This window comes from Xiphophorus hellerii, chromosome 8, assembly GCF_003331165.1.
Source record: "Xiphophorus hellerii strain 12219 chromosome 8, Xiphophorus_hellerii-4.1, whole genome shotgun sequence".
Classification (NCBI taxonomy): domain Eukaryota; kingdom Metazoa; phylum Chordata; class Actinopteri; order Cyprinodontiformes; family Poeciliidae; genus Xiphophorus; species Xiphophorus hellerii.
This window is the reverse complement of record NC_045679.1, coordinates 5,885,326-5,901,422: the sequence shown is the minus strand read 5'-3', so window position 1 is coordinate 5,901,422 and position 16,097 is coordinate 5,885,326. Positions and strand designations below refer to the sequence as shown.

At 39.1% G+C, this 16,097-nt stretch overlaps 1 protein-coding gene and 1 long non-coding RNA gene across 2 annotated transcripts; both read left to right on the top strand.

Moving 5' to 3' along the window:
- Positions 1-3,534: 3,534 nt before the first annotated feature.
- LOC116724677 (uncharacterized) lies at positions 3,535-4,266 on the top strand. The gene is made up of 2 exons (XR_004340233.1): positions 3,535-3,584; positions 3,853-4,266. It is a non-coding gene; the product is annotated as an uncharacterized LOC116724677 (long non-coding RNA).
- A 1,261-nt stretch (positions 4,267-5,527) lies between these two features.
- Positions 5,528-6,082, top strand: LOC116724607 (ribonuclease inhibitor-like; the record flags this gene model as incomplete). The annotated part of the gene is made up of 2 exons (XM_032570387.1): positions 5,528-5,694; positions 5,923-6,082. Coding segments are annotated over 2 exons (327 nt in total), but the record flags the coding sequence as incomplete, so codon positions are not given.
- Between the last annotated feature and the right edge of the window lie 10,015 nt (positions 6,083-16,097).

The following is a 16,097-nucleotide window of genomic DNA, read 5'->3' as shown; positions in this document are numbered from 1 at the left end:
GGCATTTTATCTGTTGCCAGCTCTGTGTATGATCCTTTAGGATTTTTGGCACCACTTCTTCTACCTGTTAAACTTATTCTGAGAGAACTTTGCAAAGAGAAGCGAGGATGGGATGAAGAAATCTCAGAACAGTCATGCCGGACATGGCTAAGATGGTTGTCAGATCTCGACAAGCTTTCTGAACTCAGTGTGAGCAGATGTGTAAAGCCTGCTACATTCGGACCCACAAAGTCTGCACAAATTCATCTCTTTTCCGACGCTAGCCAGGATGGATATGGAGTTGTGTCATATCTTTTGTTGACTAATGAACGAGGTGAAACACAAGTGTCATTCCTGATAGGTAAATCCAGGGTAGCACCTCTTAAATAAATGACAATTCCCAGAATGGAATTAACAGCAGCAGTGGTTGCAGTCAAAGTGGATCGGATGCTGAGAGAAGAACTTCAACTACCACTGAAGAAATCAGTCTTCTGGACCGACAGTACCACAGTACTGAGCTACATTGAAAAATGACAGCATTCGCTTCAAAACATTTGTGGCAAACCGAATCTCTTTGATCAGGGAACTGACAGACCGATCTCAGTGGAAATATGTGAGCAGTTCACAAAATCCAGCGGATCTGGCATCAAGAGGTTTGAAAATTGAAAGCTTCATCAAAAGTGTAAGTTGGTTTCAAGGACCAAGTTTCCTGTTAAATGAAGAGCATTGGCCAAAACAACCTAAACATTCTAGGCTAATGGAACAGAATGAAGTAAGAACAACAGTTGCAACGACGTGTGCAAAACCATGGAAAAACGATGAGACAATGAGTCGACTTATCGAGCATTATTCCAGCTGGCATAAGCTCAAAAAGGCCGTTGCCTGGATTTTGCGCCTGAAAGAGACTCTGAGATACCTGAGTAAAAAGAGAAAAGAAACTGTACTAAAGGTGCAGCAATCTGAAAAAGATCCAGAGAAAGTTGAGATTTTAGTTGAACAACAGATGATCACATTTAAAAGAAAGTTGGAAAAGAAAATGCTCACTGTTGAAGATTTGTCCAAAGCTGAAACAGAGTTGGTCAAGTTCAGTCAAAGACAAACTTATGCAGTTGAAATCAGAACTTTGGAGCATGGAAGCGCACAGGTGGGCAGAACCAGTCCAACCTCCAGATTAGATCCATACCTACAAGATGGTGTTTTGAGAGTAGGGGGACGTCTGAATAGATTGAAAATGCCAGAAGAGACCAAGCATCCTGCCATTCTGCATAGACATCACAGAATAGCCAACCTCATTCTGCATCATATTCACCAAGTGACAGGACATGGTGGCAGAAATCATGTTTTGGCCAGAATGCGACAAAAATATTGGATACCAGCAGCCAATACAGCTGTTAGAAAGGTAATCTCAGAGTGCAACCTCTGCAGAAGACTGCATGCAAAACCAGGGCAACAAAAAATGGCAGATCTGCCACCCGACCGTCTGCTTCCTGATAAACCACCTTTTACCAACACAGGTGTGGATTATTTTGGTCCTTTTGAGGTCAAAAGAGGGCGTGTCAAGGTCAAACGTTATGGAGTGCTTTTCACATGTCTAACTGTCAGAGCTGTACATATTGAAGTTGCTCAGTCACTTGATACAGATTTATGTATTAACGCTCTGCGTCGTTTTCAAAGCAGAAGAGGACAAGTTTCCATCATTCGCTCTGACAATGGAACAAATTTTGTTGGAGCAGAGAGAGAGTTAAGGGAGGCATTGAAAGAGTTGGACCACTCTCGCATTAATGACGCCATGATGCAAAAGGGTGTGCAGTGGATTTTCAATTCACCTGCTGCATCTCATCATGGAGGAGTCTGGGAACGTCAGATACGTACTGTTAGAAAAGTCATAAGTTCCGTTGTTAAGCAACAGATACTGTATGATGAAGGACTGCAGACTCTTTTATGTGAAGTTGAGAGTATCATCAATGGAAGACCCTTAACCATGAACACAGACGATCCTAATGATCTCGAGCCTCTTACGCCAAACCATCTGCTTCTGCTGAAGGGACAACCTACCTTTTCTCCTGGTACGTTTATCAAGGAGGATGTCTATTCTCGCCGTCGATGGAGACAAGTCCAGTATATGGCGGATTTGTTCTGGCGAAGATGGTCACAGGAGTACCTGCCTCTATTGCAGGAACGACAAAAATGGCTCGGCCTAAAACGAAACTTCAAGGTCGGAGATGTCGTACTAGTCGCAGATTCATCCTCTCAGAGACATTCCTGGATGTTGGGTAGAATCGTCAACGTCATGCCAGACTCCAAAGGAACGGTTCGGAGCGCAGAAGTCAAGACGAAGACAAGCATCATCCAAAGGCCGATTACAAAATTGTGCTTATTGCAAGGAGAATGAAACAATAGAGAATTTATTAAAAGATTGTTTTTGTAACCAAGTAAAAAAAAAAACAAAAAAATAAAACAAGGTTTTTGTTAAGATATTTGACTATTTATGGCTCCATTTTAAGTTGAGTTTGTAATTGATATGCTAATACATAGTCAATTAGGGGCCGGAAAATGTAGGAGCCATATATACATTTTTGGAACCTAATACAAAATGTTATTTGTGTTTGTGTATTTCCTCTGTTATTTGAAAAAGATAAGCGTCTTAATTGTATTGTGTTTGAGCTCATGACATGGTGCCTTTTGATTGGTTAGCGACTAATTAGTTTATCCAAGACGAAAGTACTAGCTCTTTGTAGAAGTCTGGCACCTGGAGAGTAACACAGTCTTTTGACCGTCACTTTCTATTTGTTTTGAATCTGTTTGTTATTTTTATGTTCTTTTAAGTTAAGTAAAGACTGAAAGATGACCGTCGGATTCAAGACCTCTTTTTTCTAGAAGAAACGTGTCGCGTATGAAAGAGCTTTAAGGGACTAGACTAGTGAGAGCTTGCCGCACTTACAAGCATTATTGCAGATCCTTCCTCCCAGGAGTTGTTAGACTTTCTAACCAGAACTGCTCCCAAAAAACTCTTACATATGATTATAAATTGCTCTACTGAGCTGCACATTATTTCAAACTGATTATGATGTTTTTACTAAATGTACAACATTATTATCCGTCTATTGTAAATGTGTCCTTACTCTACAGCCTCCTGTTATTTTTTATTTTTACCTTTTCTTCAATGTTTTATTTTTCCATTTACCTTAAACTTGTTGCAAGTAAACCTGAACTCCCTGCTGTGGAAAAATGAAGGATGTTTCTATTCTGATCCGTTCTATAAATGACAAATGTTGATTTTTATTACTCATTTAATGGAATTAGAGTTTTATTACTATTTCATTTTAGTGACAATTTAATTTATTGACTTTTTTCCTCTTGTGTAAATGATCATTTCAGACCTTGGGTTCTTCCTCAATGTTCTCATCATGTGATGAATTGTGTGTCTGCAGCTTATCAGGCTGTTTGGTCTCAGAGGAAGGCTGTGCTTCTCTGGCCTCAGCTCTGACCTCCAACCCCTCCCATCTGAAAGAGTTGGACCTGAGCTACAATCATCCAGGAGACTCAGGAGTGAAGCTGCTGTCGGCTGGACTGAAGGATCCACACTGGAGACTGGAAGCTCTCAGGTATGGAAGAACCTGCTGCAGGAGCAGAGAAGGACTCATAGAGGAGGAAGAGGGAGAAATGTCTTTAGTCAGTCTGCTGGGAAACATTTAGTTTGAAGCTTAATGTTTAATTTGATCATTAAATATTTAGTTTGGAACGATGGGATTTATAAGTGAATGAATAACATGGTGAAAACTTGATATTCTGAACATCCTTTTGTGTCTTCTGACAGTTGAGTAACTAAAATTATTTCTGTTAATTTTGACTGTGTAACTTTGCAAAGAACAGCCTATTACCATATAGCACCATTTTCCACATGGTGCTGTATGAACCTGGGAAACCGACCCATCTACTGGAACCACAATGACATGGTAGTCAGAGCAGCAGGGGGTCAAATATAGCTCCATGTGGAACCAAGAGGTTGGAGAGAGAAAATCAGTTTGAAACTGTTTCCTATCAGAGTTCAGTTTGTTTCTCTGTCTTCACAAACCAGGAGCATCATGGGCTGGGCGGGGCTTCCACTGATGGATCTACTGAGAAAATACAAGAAGCTGATTGGCTGATGGACAGGAAGTTAGACTGTTCAGATAAATTACATTAACAGATATTATTGGCATTGAAGAGATATGGCTGAGAGCAATTATAGATTCTAGAATAAGTGGAAATGTTTCAGTAACAGGAAGAGGATGAGCAACATGTTAAAATAATCATCTATATTCAGAGAAACAAGTAGAGGAATTTATCTAGAATATATATAATATAAAGTCAGAACCTTCTTGAAATTCACTGTCATACAGACCACAAGAGATCTTTTAAACTAAAAAGTCATTAATATCTAAAATAACCCTTTGAAGAATTTGAATTAATATGAGTTACAAGATTTTATTTCCTTTTGGGATCAATAAGCTGTTTTCTAATTTGAATTTAAGTATAGCAGTAGAAAGAATAATAAATAATTAGAAATGAAAGAAGAGATAACTATTATGAACGTTAGATTAGAATCAGTATGAGCCCCACAGCGGCCTGAATCCGACGGCCAACTGCTGCCTTATTTGTTCGTTCTCTCACTCTTTTATTTTACCAAGACTGCCAGAACCACTTTGTGTCCAGACTTGGGTTTAATAAAACCTCTTTGTTAAAAACATCATCTGGTCTGGACTTTGTATTTTGTGAGTTCTGTGTGATGACATGAGGATCGTAACATATTGGTGGCCCATCCTATTCCAACAAAATGTTTAAAACATATTTGGAGGGCCGTTCAATGTTGTGATATTTATGAATGCAGTGTTAATTGTGGTGACTTCTGAAAGTGTGTTTTCTATGTGTTTAGTGACCTTTAGTGTCAGGTTGGTGGGGTGTTTTCAGAACTCTTTCATTTAAATACTGGGTTAAATTTCCCTATATTTAATGTTTGGCTAGTGCTTGTTTTTGGATTGTTTTAGGAGCAAATTTGTTTCTATTTGTTTCTATTTTTCCCACATTAGTTTTGTAATTTTTGTTCAAAAAATAGTTTTTGTCAGTTGCTGCTCAGTTTTCCATCTCTGTATCCAACAGTTAAAAAATAGAAAGATGAAATTCCAGATTTGCTCTGCTTTGATTCAAGCTGGTGTTTTCCCTCAAACCAGCTCTGATGCTGATCCTCAAACTAAGCCTGATGCTGTTCTTCAGCCCAGCCTTGATTCTCAGGCTTCATTGGTCTCTTTCTGTTAAAACTGACATGGGATTAATTTAGTTCATAGAGGAATTTAATATTTCTCTTTCCAGCCTCCTTGTTGCCTTTAGTTCAGTCCTTCATGGCTGGAGGCCCATCTACAGACTGAACCAGTTCACAACAAAAGGCAACATAATTATATATAAAACAGTCCCTTAAATCAGTAAAGAGGAACATTGTTGACTGGAAAAAAGACACATTTTGAAGAATTTTTTAATAACAGATTTTTCTCCCTGTCTCCTCAGACTGAGTGACTGTAACCTCTCAGAGAGAAGCTGTGAAGCTCTGTCCTCAGTTCTCAGCTCCCAGTCCTCCAGTCTCAGAGAACTGGACCTGAGTAACAACAACCTGCAGGATTCAGGAGTGAAGCTTCTCTCTGCTGGACTGAAGAGTCCAAACTGCAACCTGGAAACTCTCAGGTAACTCTGGGCACTTGACAAATTGCTGCATCTTAGGAGCAAAAAGAAACATTATTACAGATCCCAGCAGTTGCTTGGCTTTCTTATTTATTCCACATGTTACAAATCCATCCATCCATCCATCCATCCATCCATCCATCCATCCATCCATCCATCCATCAGTTCAGACCTTGGGTTCTACCTCAATGTTCTCATGTTCTCATCATGTGATGAATTGTGTGTCTGCAGCTTATCAGGCTGTTTGGTCTCAGAGGAAGGCTGTGCTTCTCTGGCCTCAGCTCTGACCTCCAACCCCTCCCATCTGAAAGAGTTGGACCTGAGCTACAATCATCCAGGAGACTCAGGAGTGAAGCTGCTGTCGGCTGGACTGAAGGATCCACACTGGAGACTGGAAGCTCTCAGGTATGGAGGAACCTGCTGCAGGAGCAGAGAAGGTCTGATAGAGGAGGAAGAGGGAGAAATGTCTTTAGTCAGTCTGCTGGGAAACATTTAGTTTGAAGCTGAATGTTTAATTTGATAATTAAATATTTAGACGCCTCATCTGGAGGCAGAGATCATTACCCAGTTTTCTGGAATATTCTCCAGACTAAGAACGGCTCACAAGGAAAATTAAAGAGTGGGATGGGTTTAATAGTTTAATAGGGACTCTGACTAAATTAATAAAAGAAGTTCAGTTAGATTTCCATGATGATCTATTGATGGCAGAAAGGACTTTAAAACAATATTTGATGGAGCTCCAGACCAATCAGCCCCAAGAAGCAAAGATGAGAAGAAAAGTAACTCCATGTTGGTCAGATGGATGTTTAAAAGTTATGGGAGAGAAAAATAAAGAACTTTAGATTTTAAACAAAACTCACAACTTTCAGGATTTAATAAAATATAAATTACATGAAAAGTGAAGAAAACTATTCATGAGGCAAAGAAAGAAAGTGAGAATTTTAACAGTTTCATCCATTTAGTAGTTTGATCTCCACCAGGGGGCGACATCTGGAAAATGATCCAAAGAATGAAAGGAATCAGGAGAGAATGGAAATCCCTTGTTTTCCAGAGGAAATGAAGAATTGCAGTGAATGATGGTGAAAAAGTAGAATTGTGCTCTGTTGACTGTGGTAGAAATTAAAAAACAATAATAAGACCTTTTAGACAGATCCAAGAAAAGACTAATGTGTTTAGGTTTTCAGTAGTTGGGAAAGCTTTTGGGATTGTTCAATAAAGTTTGGGAAAAATTCCCAACGTCTTGGAAAAAGGCAGAGACCCTTCATGTTGGAAAACCAGGGAAATATCCATCCGACCAATCAGATTCCAGATCCACAGCTCTGACGTCACATTTAGGATAAATAATGGAATCGTAATAAGAGGAAGAAAAACATTTTATTGATAAAGTAGAGGGATGATATCAGCCCATCAGATGGTTTAGAAGAGGGAGAGGAAGCATCATGGGACTGCAGAGGTCCTTCACCTGATCCTGGTTGTTGAGACAAGAACTTTGTTACTGAACTTAAGGACATTTTTCATGTTTCTGTACGTAAGTAGATTTAATGGTGGGAACTTTTACTCCACTACATTTTACAGTATCTGTACTTTCTACTTCACTACATTTCTATAAAGCGTTGCGTTACAAGTTACATCCAAGTCGCTTTGCGCTTTTTGATCTGTTGGTTAGTTTGAAAGTAATCAATGATTCTGGTGCCGCCTTTGCCTCCCTGATATCATGAACTGCTAGCTTTCAAAAATTCACCATCAAATCTGAAAAACATATCGAGGAAAGTTAAGCTGCTAAACGCTGTCTGAGTTTTGGTGTTAAATTGATTTAGGTTAGAGAAGTTTAATGTAATCTTACCAAGCTTCTAGTTTAAATCGACTGCAATAAATAAAACAATTAAATAGTTGTAAGCAGCTGAACTGGCAGTAACATTGATTACTGCGGTCGGGGCGCATGGAGCGCAGCGTCTCCTGCCATGAATGTCCCAGTAACGTTAAACTCCTCCACATCCTGGTTACTGAATTAATGTGAATAATTTCCATCTCATATTTACATTTACAGTCATATTCAATAAATTAGAATATTGGTTCCCATGAGGCTCGTTTGTCAGGTTTTAAAACAACTTCAGCAGATATTAAACATATTTTTCAAGCTTTCTTACTTTTACTCAAGTAAAAATGTTAATGTGGTTCTTTTACTAGAGAACATTTTTGTCTGTTTATTTGTACTTTTACTTCAGTACATTGTTTGAGTTCTTTCTCCACCTCTGGTGAACAGCCAGTAGGTGGCGCTAGAGTCAGGAGGAGGCAGCCTGGAGAAAAGGCTGTTCCTCCCTGATCTGTTTCCAAGCAGTCAGAGTGTAGAAGTTGAGAGCTGGAGAAGTTTCCTCCTGTTGCTGCAGCAGCAGAGATGTTCTGCTTCATGGACTAAATCAGGTTGGAAAGAGGAGAGATCTTTACTGAGCTGCTGGATAAAAGCTTCTGAAACATTTCAACTCTTTCTGGAAACTAATGAGACATAAAAACAATGGATGTTTTTACCATCCAGACCTTTAGAACCAGTTCAGGTCAATAATTCAGTTGTTTCTGTGGAAGATGAACAGATTTGATGTGAAATGATGAAATTCTTCATTTCTATCTGATGTTCCAGCAGATCTGTAGAAAATGGAGCTGCAGCTCTCAGATATTTCAGTCGTCATGTTTTCTATCAATGAATCCACTGATTAAAGCAGGAATCTCATCTCCATGTTCTCCTCCAGAGGTTCCCAAGGTTTGTTCCTGGAAGCTGCTGCTGGTTCCTCCAATCCAGGCTCCGCCCCCTTTAGAGGAAATCTGTCCATATATGGCGCTAAGAGTCACCTTGATGCTGCAAAGCTTTGTTCAGGGATGAGATGTCAGGATGTTAGTGTCAGTCTGTTCCAGGCTTTAGTTGTTCTCCTCATGAGGAGCTGAAGTCTCTGACAGGAACGTAGAGCTGAACAGGAGAAGAACTTGAAGCTTCTTCTTGGCCTCTGATTGCAACAGCAGGACAATCCAACATTTCAGTCTGACTTCATCTGGAAATATTTCTTTGACCCTGAATCAGTTTGAAGGCAGGCCAGCTCCTCATCAGAGCTGAGATCTTCTCTGTCCTCCATGCTGGAAATGTACAAGTCCAGCAGCTCCTGATCAGTGACATCAGAGCGTGACATCATCAGTAGAGTGATGATGTCATTTCCCTCTCAGAGCAGCTTGGAAATCTGAGAGGAAAGATGCAAACAAAGACTCTCTGGACTGTTGGATCTGCTGGTTCTGGTTCCAGATGCTCCTTGGACACTTTCACAAGCCATTACTGCAGCTGCTGGATTCAGGATGCTGCTTCTTCTTCTTGGTCTCATTGTAAATGTGTGCAGCAGCGCCACCTGGTGGTGTTGGTTGGTAGAGGAAGTGCTGAAAGGTTGGAGGTGTTTGTCAGAGGTGTGTGATGATGGAAGCCTCTCCCTGGTTTGTGAGTCTGAGCTCAGAGATCAAATCTTTGATTCTTGTTGAACTCTTTGTTGAATGTGATGCAGCTTCTCCTTTTTAATGTTTGTATTTCTGGATATTACAGTGAGGCCACAGCAGGTTTTCAGCAGCAGGGCTGTTTAGTGTTTCATTCCTTCATCTGTGTGTGGGAGTGTGGATGGAACAGGTATCCAGGTGTTGTGTCAGAGTTTAGATTGATTGTATTTTAATGCTGATTATTAAATCAGGTTGAGCTTCCAGAAATGTTTCCTTAGTTTCCTGATGTCCTTTTAGGCTTCAGTGAGTTTCTTCAGGTTGTTACTGAGGGATTTCCTTTCTCCTCTCTGTTGGAGCTTTTCCTGTGTTTGGAGAAATGAGTTGTGCTGCAGCAGCACCAACTGTCCTTCCTACATCCACTGCAGTTTGCAATCCAAATGTTGGACTGTTCCTGTCTCAGTGGAGGACAATGTGTGTCTGAGAGACATGTAATGTCCATGTTTGCTGCTGAAAGAGACTGATGGTCTGACCCCCCTCCTCCTTTCAGGGTGGAGCCTGCTGGAGTCCCATTCTTGACACCAGGTCTGAGGAAGTGTAAGTGTGTTTTTCATCTGATTCATGACAACAAAGCAGCTCACATTCAACCATCTTCAAACTGTCACATCACTCATTCAGGAGTCATCATCAAAGTGTCAATAAATGATCAATAACTGCAGCTGGATTGTGTTTGTTCTCTCCATCAGATTCCTGTCAACTCACCATCGACACAAACACAGTGAGCAGAAAACTCAAACTGTCTGAAGACAACAGGAAGGTGACACTTGTGGAGAAGCTTCAGTCATATCCTGATCATCCAGACAGATTTGATCACTGGGATCAGCTGCTGTGTAGAACTGGTCTGACTGGTCGCTGTTACTGGGAGGTCGAGTGGAGAGGAAGAGTTTATATATCAGTGAGTTACAGAAGAATCAGGAGGAAAGGATACAGTAGAGACTGTGTGTTTGGATATAACGATCATTCCTGGAGTCTGAGCTGCTCTGATGATGGTTACTCTGTCTGTCACAATAAGATAGAAACTCGTCTCTCCTCCTCCTCTGTCTCTAACAGAGTAGCAGTGTATGTGGACTGTCCTGCTGGCATTCTGTCCTTCTACAGAGTTTCCTCTGACTCACTGATCCTCCTCCACACCTTCAACACCACATTCACTGAACCTCTGATTCCTGGATTTGGGTTCTGGTTCAGTTCTGGTACCTCAGTGTTTCTGTGCTGAGTTGAGTCTAAAGAGTCTAAAGATTTTCCTCCTGTCAGAGAAACTCTCTCACTGTTGAACAGATAGTTCAGTCTCTACAATCTATTTCTTGGTGAAACAATTCTGATTGAGTCCTTGGAAACTTTTTCTTCTTCCAGTCCTTTAAATATGGAAGCTGGGATTATTCCAGGATTATTCCATGATTATTTCAGGATCCTCATGTTTTTCAGTCTGTTTCCAGTCAAAGCTTCACACTGAATATCAAGATGTTGTTTCTCTTATTTTTTCCTTTCATTCATCAGATTTCATTGAAATGTTGATCAGTTTTTCTCAATCACTTATCATTTTCTGTTTCTATCGGCTCCTATTTTTCTCAACATGTCAGATTTGAATATTAAATCTTCCTTTTGTAAATTTGCTGCAGTTTTTCTTCATGTGTTTTAAATAAAAACATTTTTCTTCTGCATTTGGTTCATTTGCTGCTCATTCTGTTCTTTTCCTGTTCAAATTTAAATATTTGCATTAAAAAGATTTTTTCATCAACTCTGCCTTTCAGAAAGTCCTGATTTAAAGTAAAACATTCCCATCCCATGAAGGTCAGAGGTCAATGCTTTGAAGCCTAAAGTGGGAAAATCTTCATATTTTCTGTTTCATTCAGAACTTCTACCTGAAACTCAGAACCTGCAGAACATTTTTCTCTTTGGAGGAAAAATCCCAGGAACTGGAAGATCAGAGCAGAATGAAAACTGGAGATCAGTGTTGGACAGAAAAGGTCTGATCGCTGCATCTCTGCTATATTTTACATTTAAATTTGATAACAAAAAGTAAACCTGTTTTTAGTGAATAAACCAACATGGATATGACCCGCCACAGCGCCAACGTGGGCCACACCTGATTCAACCCAAACCGGAAAATAAAGGATTTAAGTGGAAAAAGCAAAACCCAGTAAAATCAGCAGCTGGTTGTGATTAAAATGCAGTTTGTTGCAGAGGTTCAAACTTCCTGATGGTGACCTCTCCTCCGTCCCTCACCTTGTCTGGCCGGTTTTAATCCTCACTGCAGTGTTAGACTGGAGCTCATCTCTCAGATTAACCAGATTAACACTGAGCTGCAACAGGAACCAAACGTCTCTCCTCCAACTTATTTCACTGATTAATAACAAGGTTGGATAAAAACATTGAGCTGAGCTTCTCATTCCTTAAAGAGTCATGAAGAAAGACTCACCCTGGAACTGCAGAAAAGAAGTTAGAAAGTTTAAAAATAGATGGAAAAAACTTTGTAAATATATTCTAACAAGTGATTTAATTATCTGTTTTTGTATCTTTTAATGTATAAAACTGTATAAAAAAGGTGTAAATGGTTAAAAATCTTCAGAATGAGCCAATTTTTAACCTGATTAATCATCACAATAATTATTTGTTGGACCATCGCTACGCGGTACTGAGGAGGAAACTTTAAAAAAGTTTTAATGTAACTTTCTCTATGTCCTAACATGAGATAATCTGAGAGAACAAATGGAGTTCCTCTGCCTCCTCCCTGTGTTCTGCTGAATTACTCTACTGGGTCAGAAACAAGCCATCAGAACCAGAACAATCAGCCATGAGCCTGCAAGTATTGGACATGTTTTTATCTAAATGAGGTGATTTTATGGCTCCATTTTGCCAGATCACATAGTAGCATTTCTACCTAAAGCCAAACATTAACAGCCAATCCATGTGATCGGTATCTGTGATCGGCAGTGATCGGACCTCATGGTGATCAGAACCGGCAGGAAAAACCCTGATGGGAGCGTCTCTACCCAGGAGTAATATGATGGTTTAGAAGTTCATTGAAATCTTTTCCGTTTTGAAAGAAGCTCACATTTGGGGAACTTGTGAATGATTACATTATTTATCATACTTGGTTCTGCTTAAAATAATTCAATTCAACTGAATTATTCTATTGTCATTATTGTTCTTACATTTGGGAGATTGAACATTTCTGTTTTTATTAAGTTTTTAAAATAAAACTTTCAAAAGTTCAGAAAATAAAATCAATCTACTGAACATTCTGATTTTATGAGGATCTGTTTGAAATGTTTGTTACAAAGTTGATTACTGCATTAATTTTGATGTGAATTAAATTGGTGTGTTTAATTTGTGTTTTTTGTAATGTACTGTTACTGGATGTAATACTATTTTTATTTTTTAAAGGATTTTGACCCGTTTACTGGCCGACATTTATTCTATAAATCATTTGGTGACCAATTAAAAAGTGAATGTATTGAACTAAAAATGGAATATCTAATTTGTGGAGCAGAAATATTAATCACTAATACAGTTTCCTCAAGTGACTGGAGTTTATTTATTTTTAACACAGTTTGATGAAATGGTGAAGAAAAATATAAGACAATTATAAATGGAACTGGTTCATTTTTGGGGAAAAACTGTCATAATTGTCAGAAAAATACAAAGAAAATTAAAAACTTTGTTTTTAAACACCTTCAGTAAAATTTAACTTATAAAAAATGTTAAATAAATGATGGAAAATACTTTATTTTAAGATAAATCACGGTCGCACCACATGACATTTTTTAAGACCACAGCCGAATCATATTGATAAAAACCTGTGAAAACGTCTCATTTTAATTTTTAATTATAATTTCTGTGTGCACAACATTTCAAATGTTCTAATAATTGCAATGGATAAACATATTTTTAAATGTTTAATTTCCCCTGATGGAAATCCTGATACGTCAACGACCCTGAAACAGACGTTCCTCCAAAATCTCAGTGATTTCCTTTTCTTTCAGTCTTGCATCCACATCAGCAGAAAGAGGTTTTGAAAGCACTGAAATATCATCAGTAGCAATAATTTCAGCATTTAAAAGCTCAAATCTGACTTCATCTAGTTGAGTATCAAGTCCTTGAATGGGAGGTTTTAGACTCCTGGGTAGTTTGAGCAGTGAATGTAACAAACAGCCATTGATAGAAAAAGCTGCTGTTCCTGTAAATGAAGTCAACATGACAGTTTGATTTGATATGTCAGCCTCCTCTCCATCAGTAGAAGAGGCTACTGATGGATCTGATGATCCAGAGCAGTGCTTGCTTCAGAGTCAATACATTTAATCAGGTGGGATTTTCCACTTCCTGCTCCACCGTTGACAGAGAAGTAAAATGGATGAGGGTTCAAAGCACAGAAACACTGAATACACCAGTCTCTTACTGCATAGAACACACAGGCCTGGTTCTGGTTCTGGTTCAGGTTCTGATCAATTGTGCGTAACACAGCTGGATCAATTGAAGGCTGTTCCCTGATGACTCTGACTTCTGTTCCAGCATCAGACTGATGACTGTAGTCGGGGGCAATATCCTGTTCTTTGTCCTCATCAGAATATCTCTCAGATTCTCATCACACTGTAATCTTACAGCTTCAGATTCAGGAGCAAGAATCCACCATTCATCAATCACATTGTCTCTGTTTTGTTCTCCTTCTTCCACTGCACTCTGAATCTCCTCACAAAAGTTTCTCATATTTGTCTGTCTGTCTTAATGCTTTTCACAGACTCAATGTCCTCAGAACAATGAAGTTGTATGCAGCCAGAATAGTAGAAGAACTGATAGGTTTGGGACCATCATAATGTTGAAATAATAATAGTGCTGACTGAATACCAAAATGAATTAGCGGCATTTTAATGCTGGCTGAAAAAAAGAGCCAAACAGGCAGACAAGAAGGTGAAATCAGTGACAAACAGGTCTCCACAGCAGAGAGATGGATTACGGCACTCTTCCTCCTCCTCCTCCTCCTCCTCGCCGCGCCCCATCCTCATCCTCCACCACCTCAACTGAGTTCTGATGGGTCGGTTCAGATGGTCTCTGAAGATCAGACACCAGAACAGAGGCGGATCAGAACCAAAGCCAGCAGCTCTGCTGAAGCTCAGGAGAACTCTGAGTCCAGATGTGGACCCTGGTCTCCTCCAGAACCTCCTCTGTTCTGCTGTGGAGGAACTGTGTGGCTTCAGTTCTGCAGCAGGACCTTCTCAGCTGCAGCAGAAGAAGAAAGGACTTCCTGTGTTCAGGTTGGATAGAAACCTGGATATTTTTCTAGCTTGTGGCTCTGCTTCCAGCGTAGATGTTCTCCAGGGTTCTGATCTGGATCTAGTGGACTGTAGAGCTCATCAGGTTTCCTCTCATCCACTTTGAGATCTTCAGCCTCCTTTAGATTCAACCTGAAGCTTCTTCTGACAGAGCTGCAGCTAATATTTAGCATGATGTTTATTATTCTAGCCTCAGTGTTCTGTTCTTCATGTGACTCCACTAAATCCAACTCTGATGTCGTCCACTTCAGAAGTGATGAAGATCCATTTTTCTTTCTCTTCCTGCTCATTTCTTTCCAAAGCTCCCATTTTTTCCAGGAGGATCTTCAATGTTCTCCAGCTCTCTTTAGATGATGAAGGAACTCAGACTGACTCCACCCGGCTGGTGCTCCAGGTGAGCAGAAACAAACAACCCTAAAGTCGTCCCTGCAGACCAGCTTTAGATTTGGATCAACTGAACATCAAGCTTCAGTAACGTCTCAGTTAAAGTTTGTTTTCCAGATCTGAGGTCAGAAAGTTCTGGTTTCCATCATGTCCCAGTTCTTAGTTCTGCTTTTTTCTGCTTCTTTTTCTCCACTGTCCACCTAACAGAGACAAGAGGATTAAAATGCTTCATAGAAACGTTCTCAGATCTCAGATCCTCATTGAACCTGATGTCTGTAGTTTTAGTCAGAAGCTCTCCCAGATGTTCCAGATGAGAAGATCTGAGCATCTGGTTTGGTTGATCCAGAAGGTTCTGGGCTCATCCAGAAACCCAGAACAACTGGACTCCAGTCACACCTTAAACAGAACATTCTGCTTCTAAATCCAGACTGGACCGCTTGATTTCTTTGGACCTGAAACATAAAGTGCTGTGAAAAGTATTTGCTCCTTTACAGATTTCTTCTGTTTTGCCTTTTTGTTCACCTGAAATGTTTCAGATCATCAAACTGATTTTAATATTTGATGAAGAAAAACTGATTAAATTCAATAAACAGTTTTCAAATGATGATTTTATTCATTAAAGGAAAAGAGCTGAAAACCAACAAACACAAAACCAAGAAAAAAACACAAAGCTGGAAAAACAAGACAAGAATAGAAATAATTAAACAAAGTTTAAATTACTGTCAATGGCAAGAATACAAAGTTTAAACTGAAAAAAGTTTAGATAGAAAAACAAACATATAAAACTTTCACTCTGTTCTACATAAATCATCATCAAAATCAAAGCAGCAAAATATTTCCTGTATATTTTTATAAAACATCTTCAAGGATTTCCAGCTAAGTTTGTAGACAAACTCACAAAAAACATCATAAACCTTATTTTATTTGTTTAGCAAATATTTTAAAGAGAGAAAAACACTTTTATCTCCTCACTAAATTATTGCAAACTAGAAATCCCTCTAAATTACCTACAATTGTTTTTAATATTCATCCTAAATAAATCATTTTCTATTAGTTTATAGTTTGTTTCTTTCATTTCTAACAATGTTTCTTTACACCATGAAAGGAGTTTATTATAGATTTTGTAAATAATCAATGTTGTTCTGATCTCTACTAAATCATAACATTTTAAAGTATGCACTTTCATTTTTTTATTTTCTTGTTACTAAATATTACAAATGTTTCCATAATTTA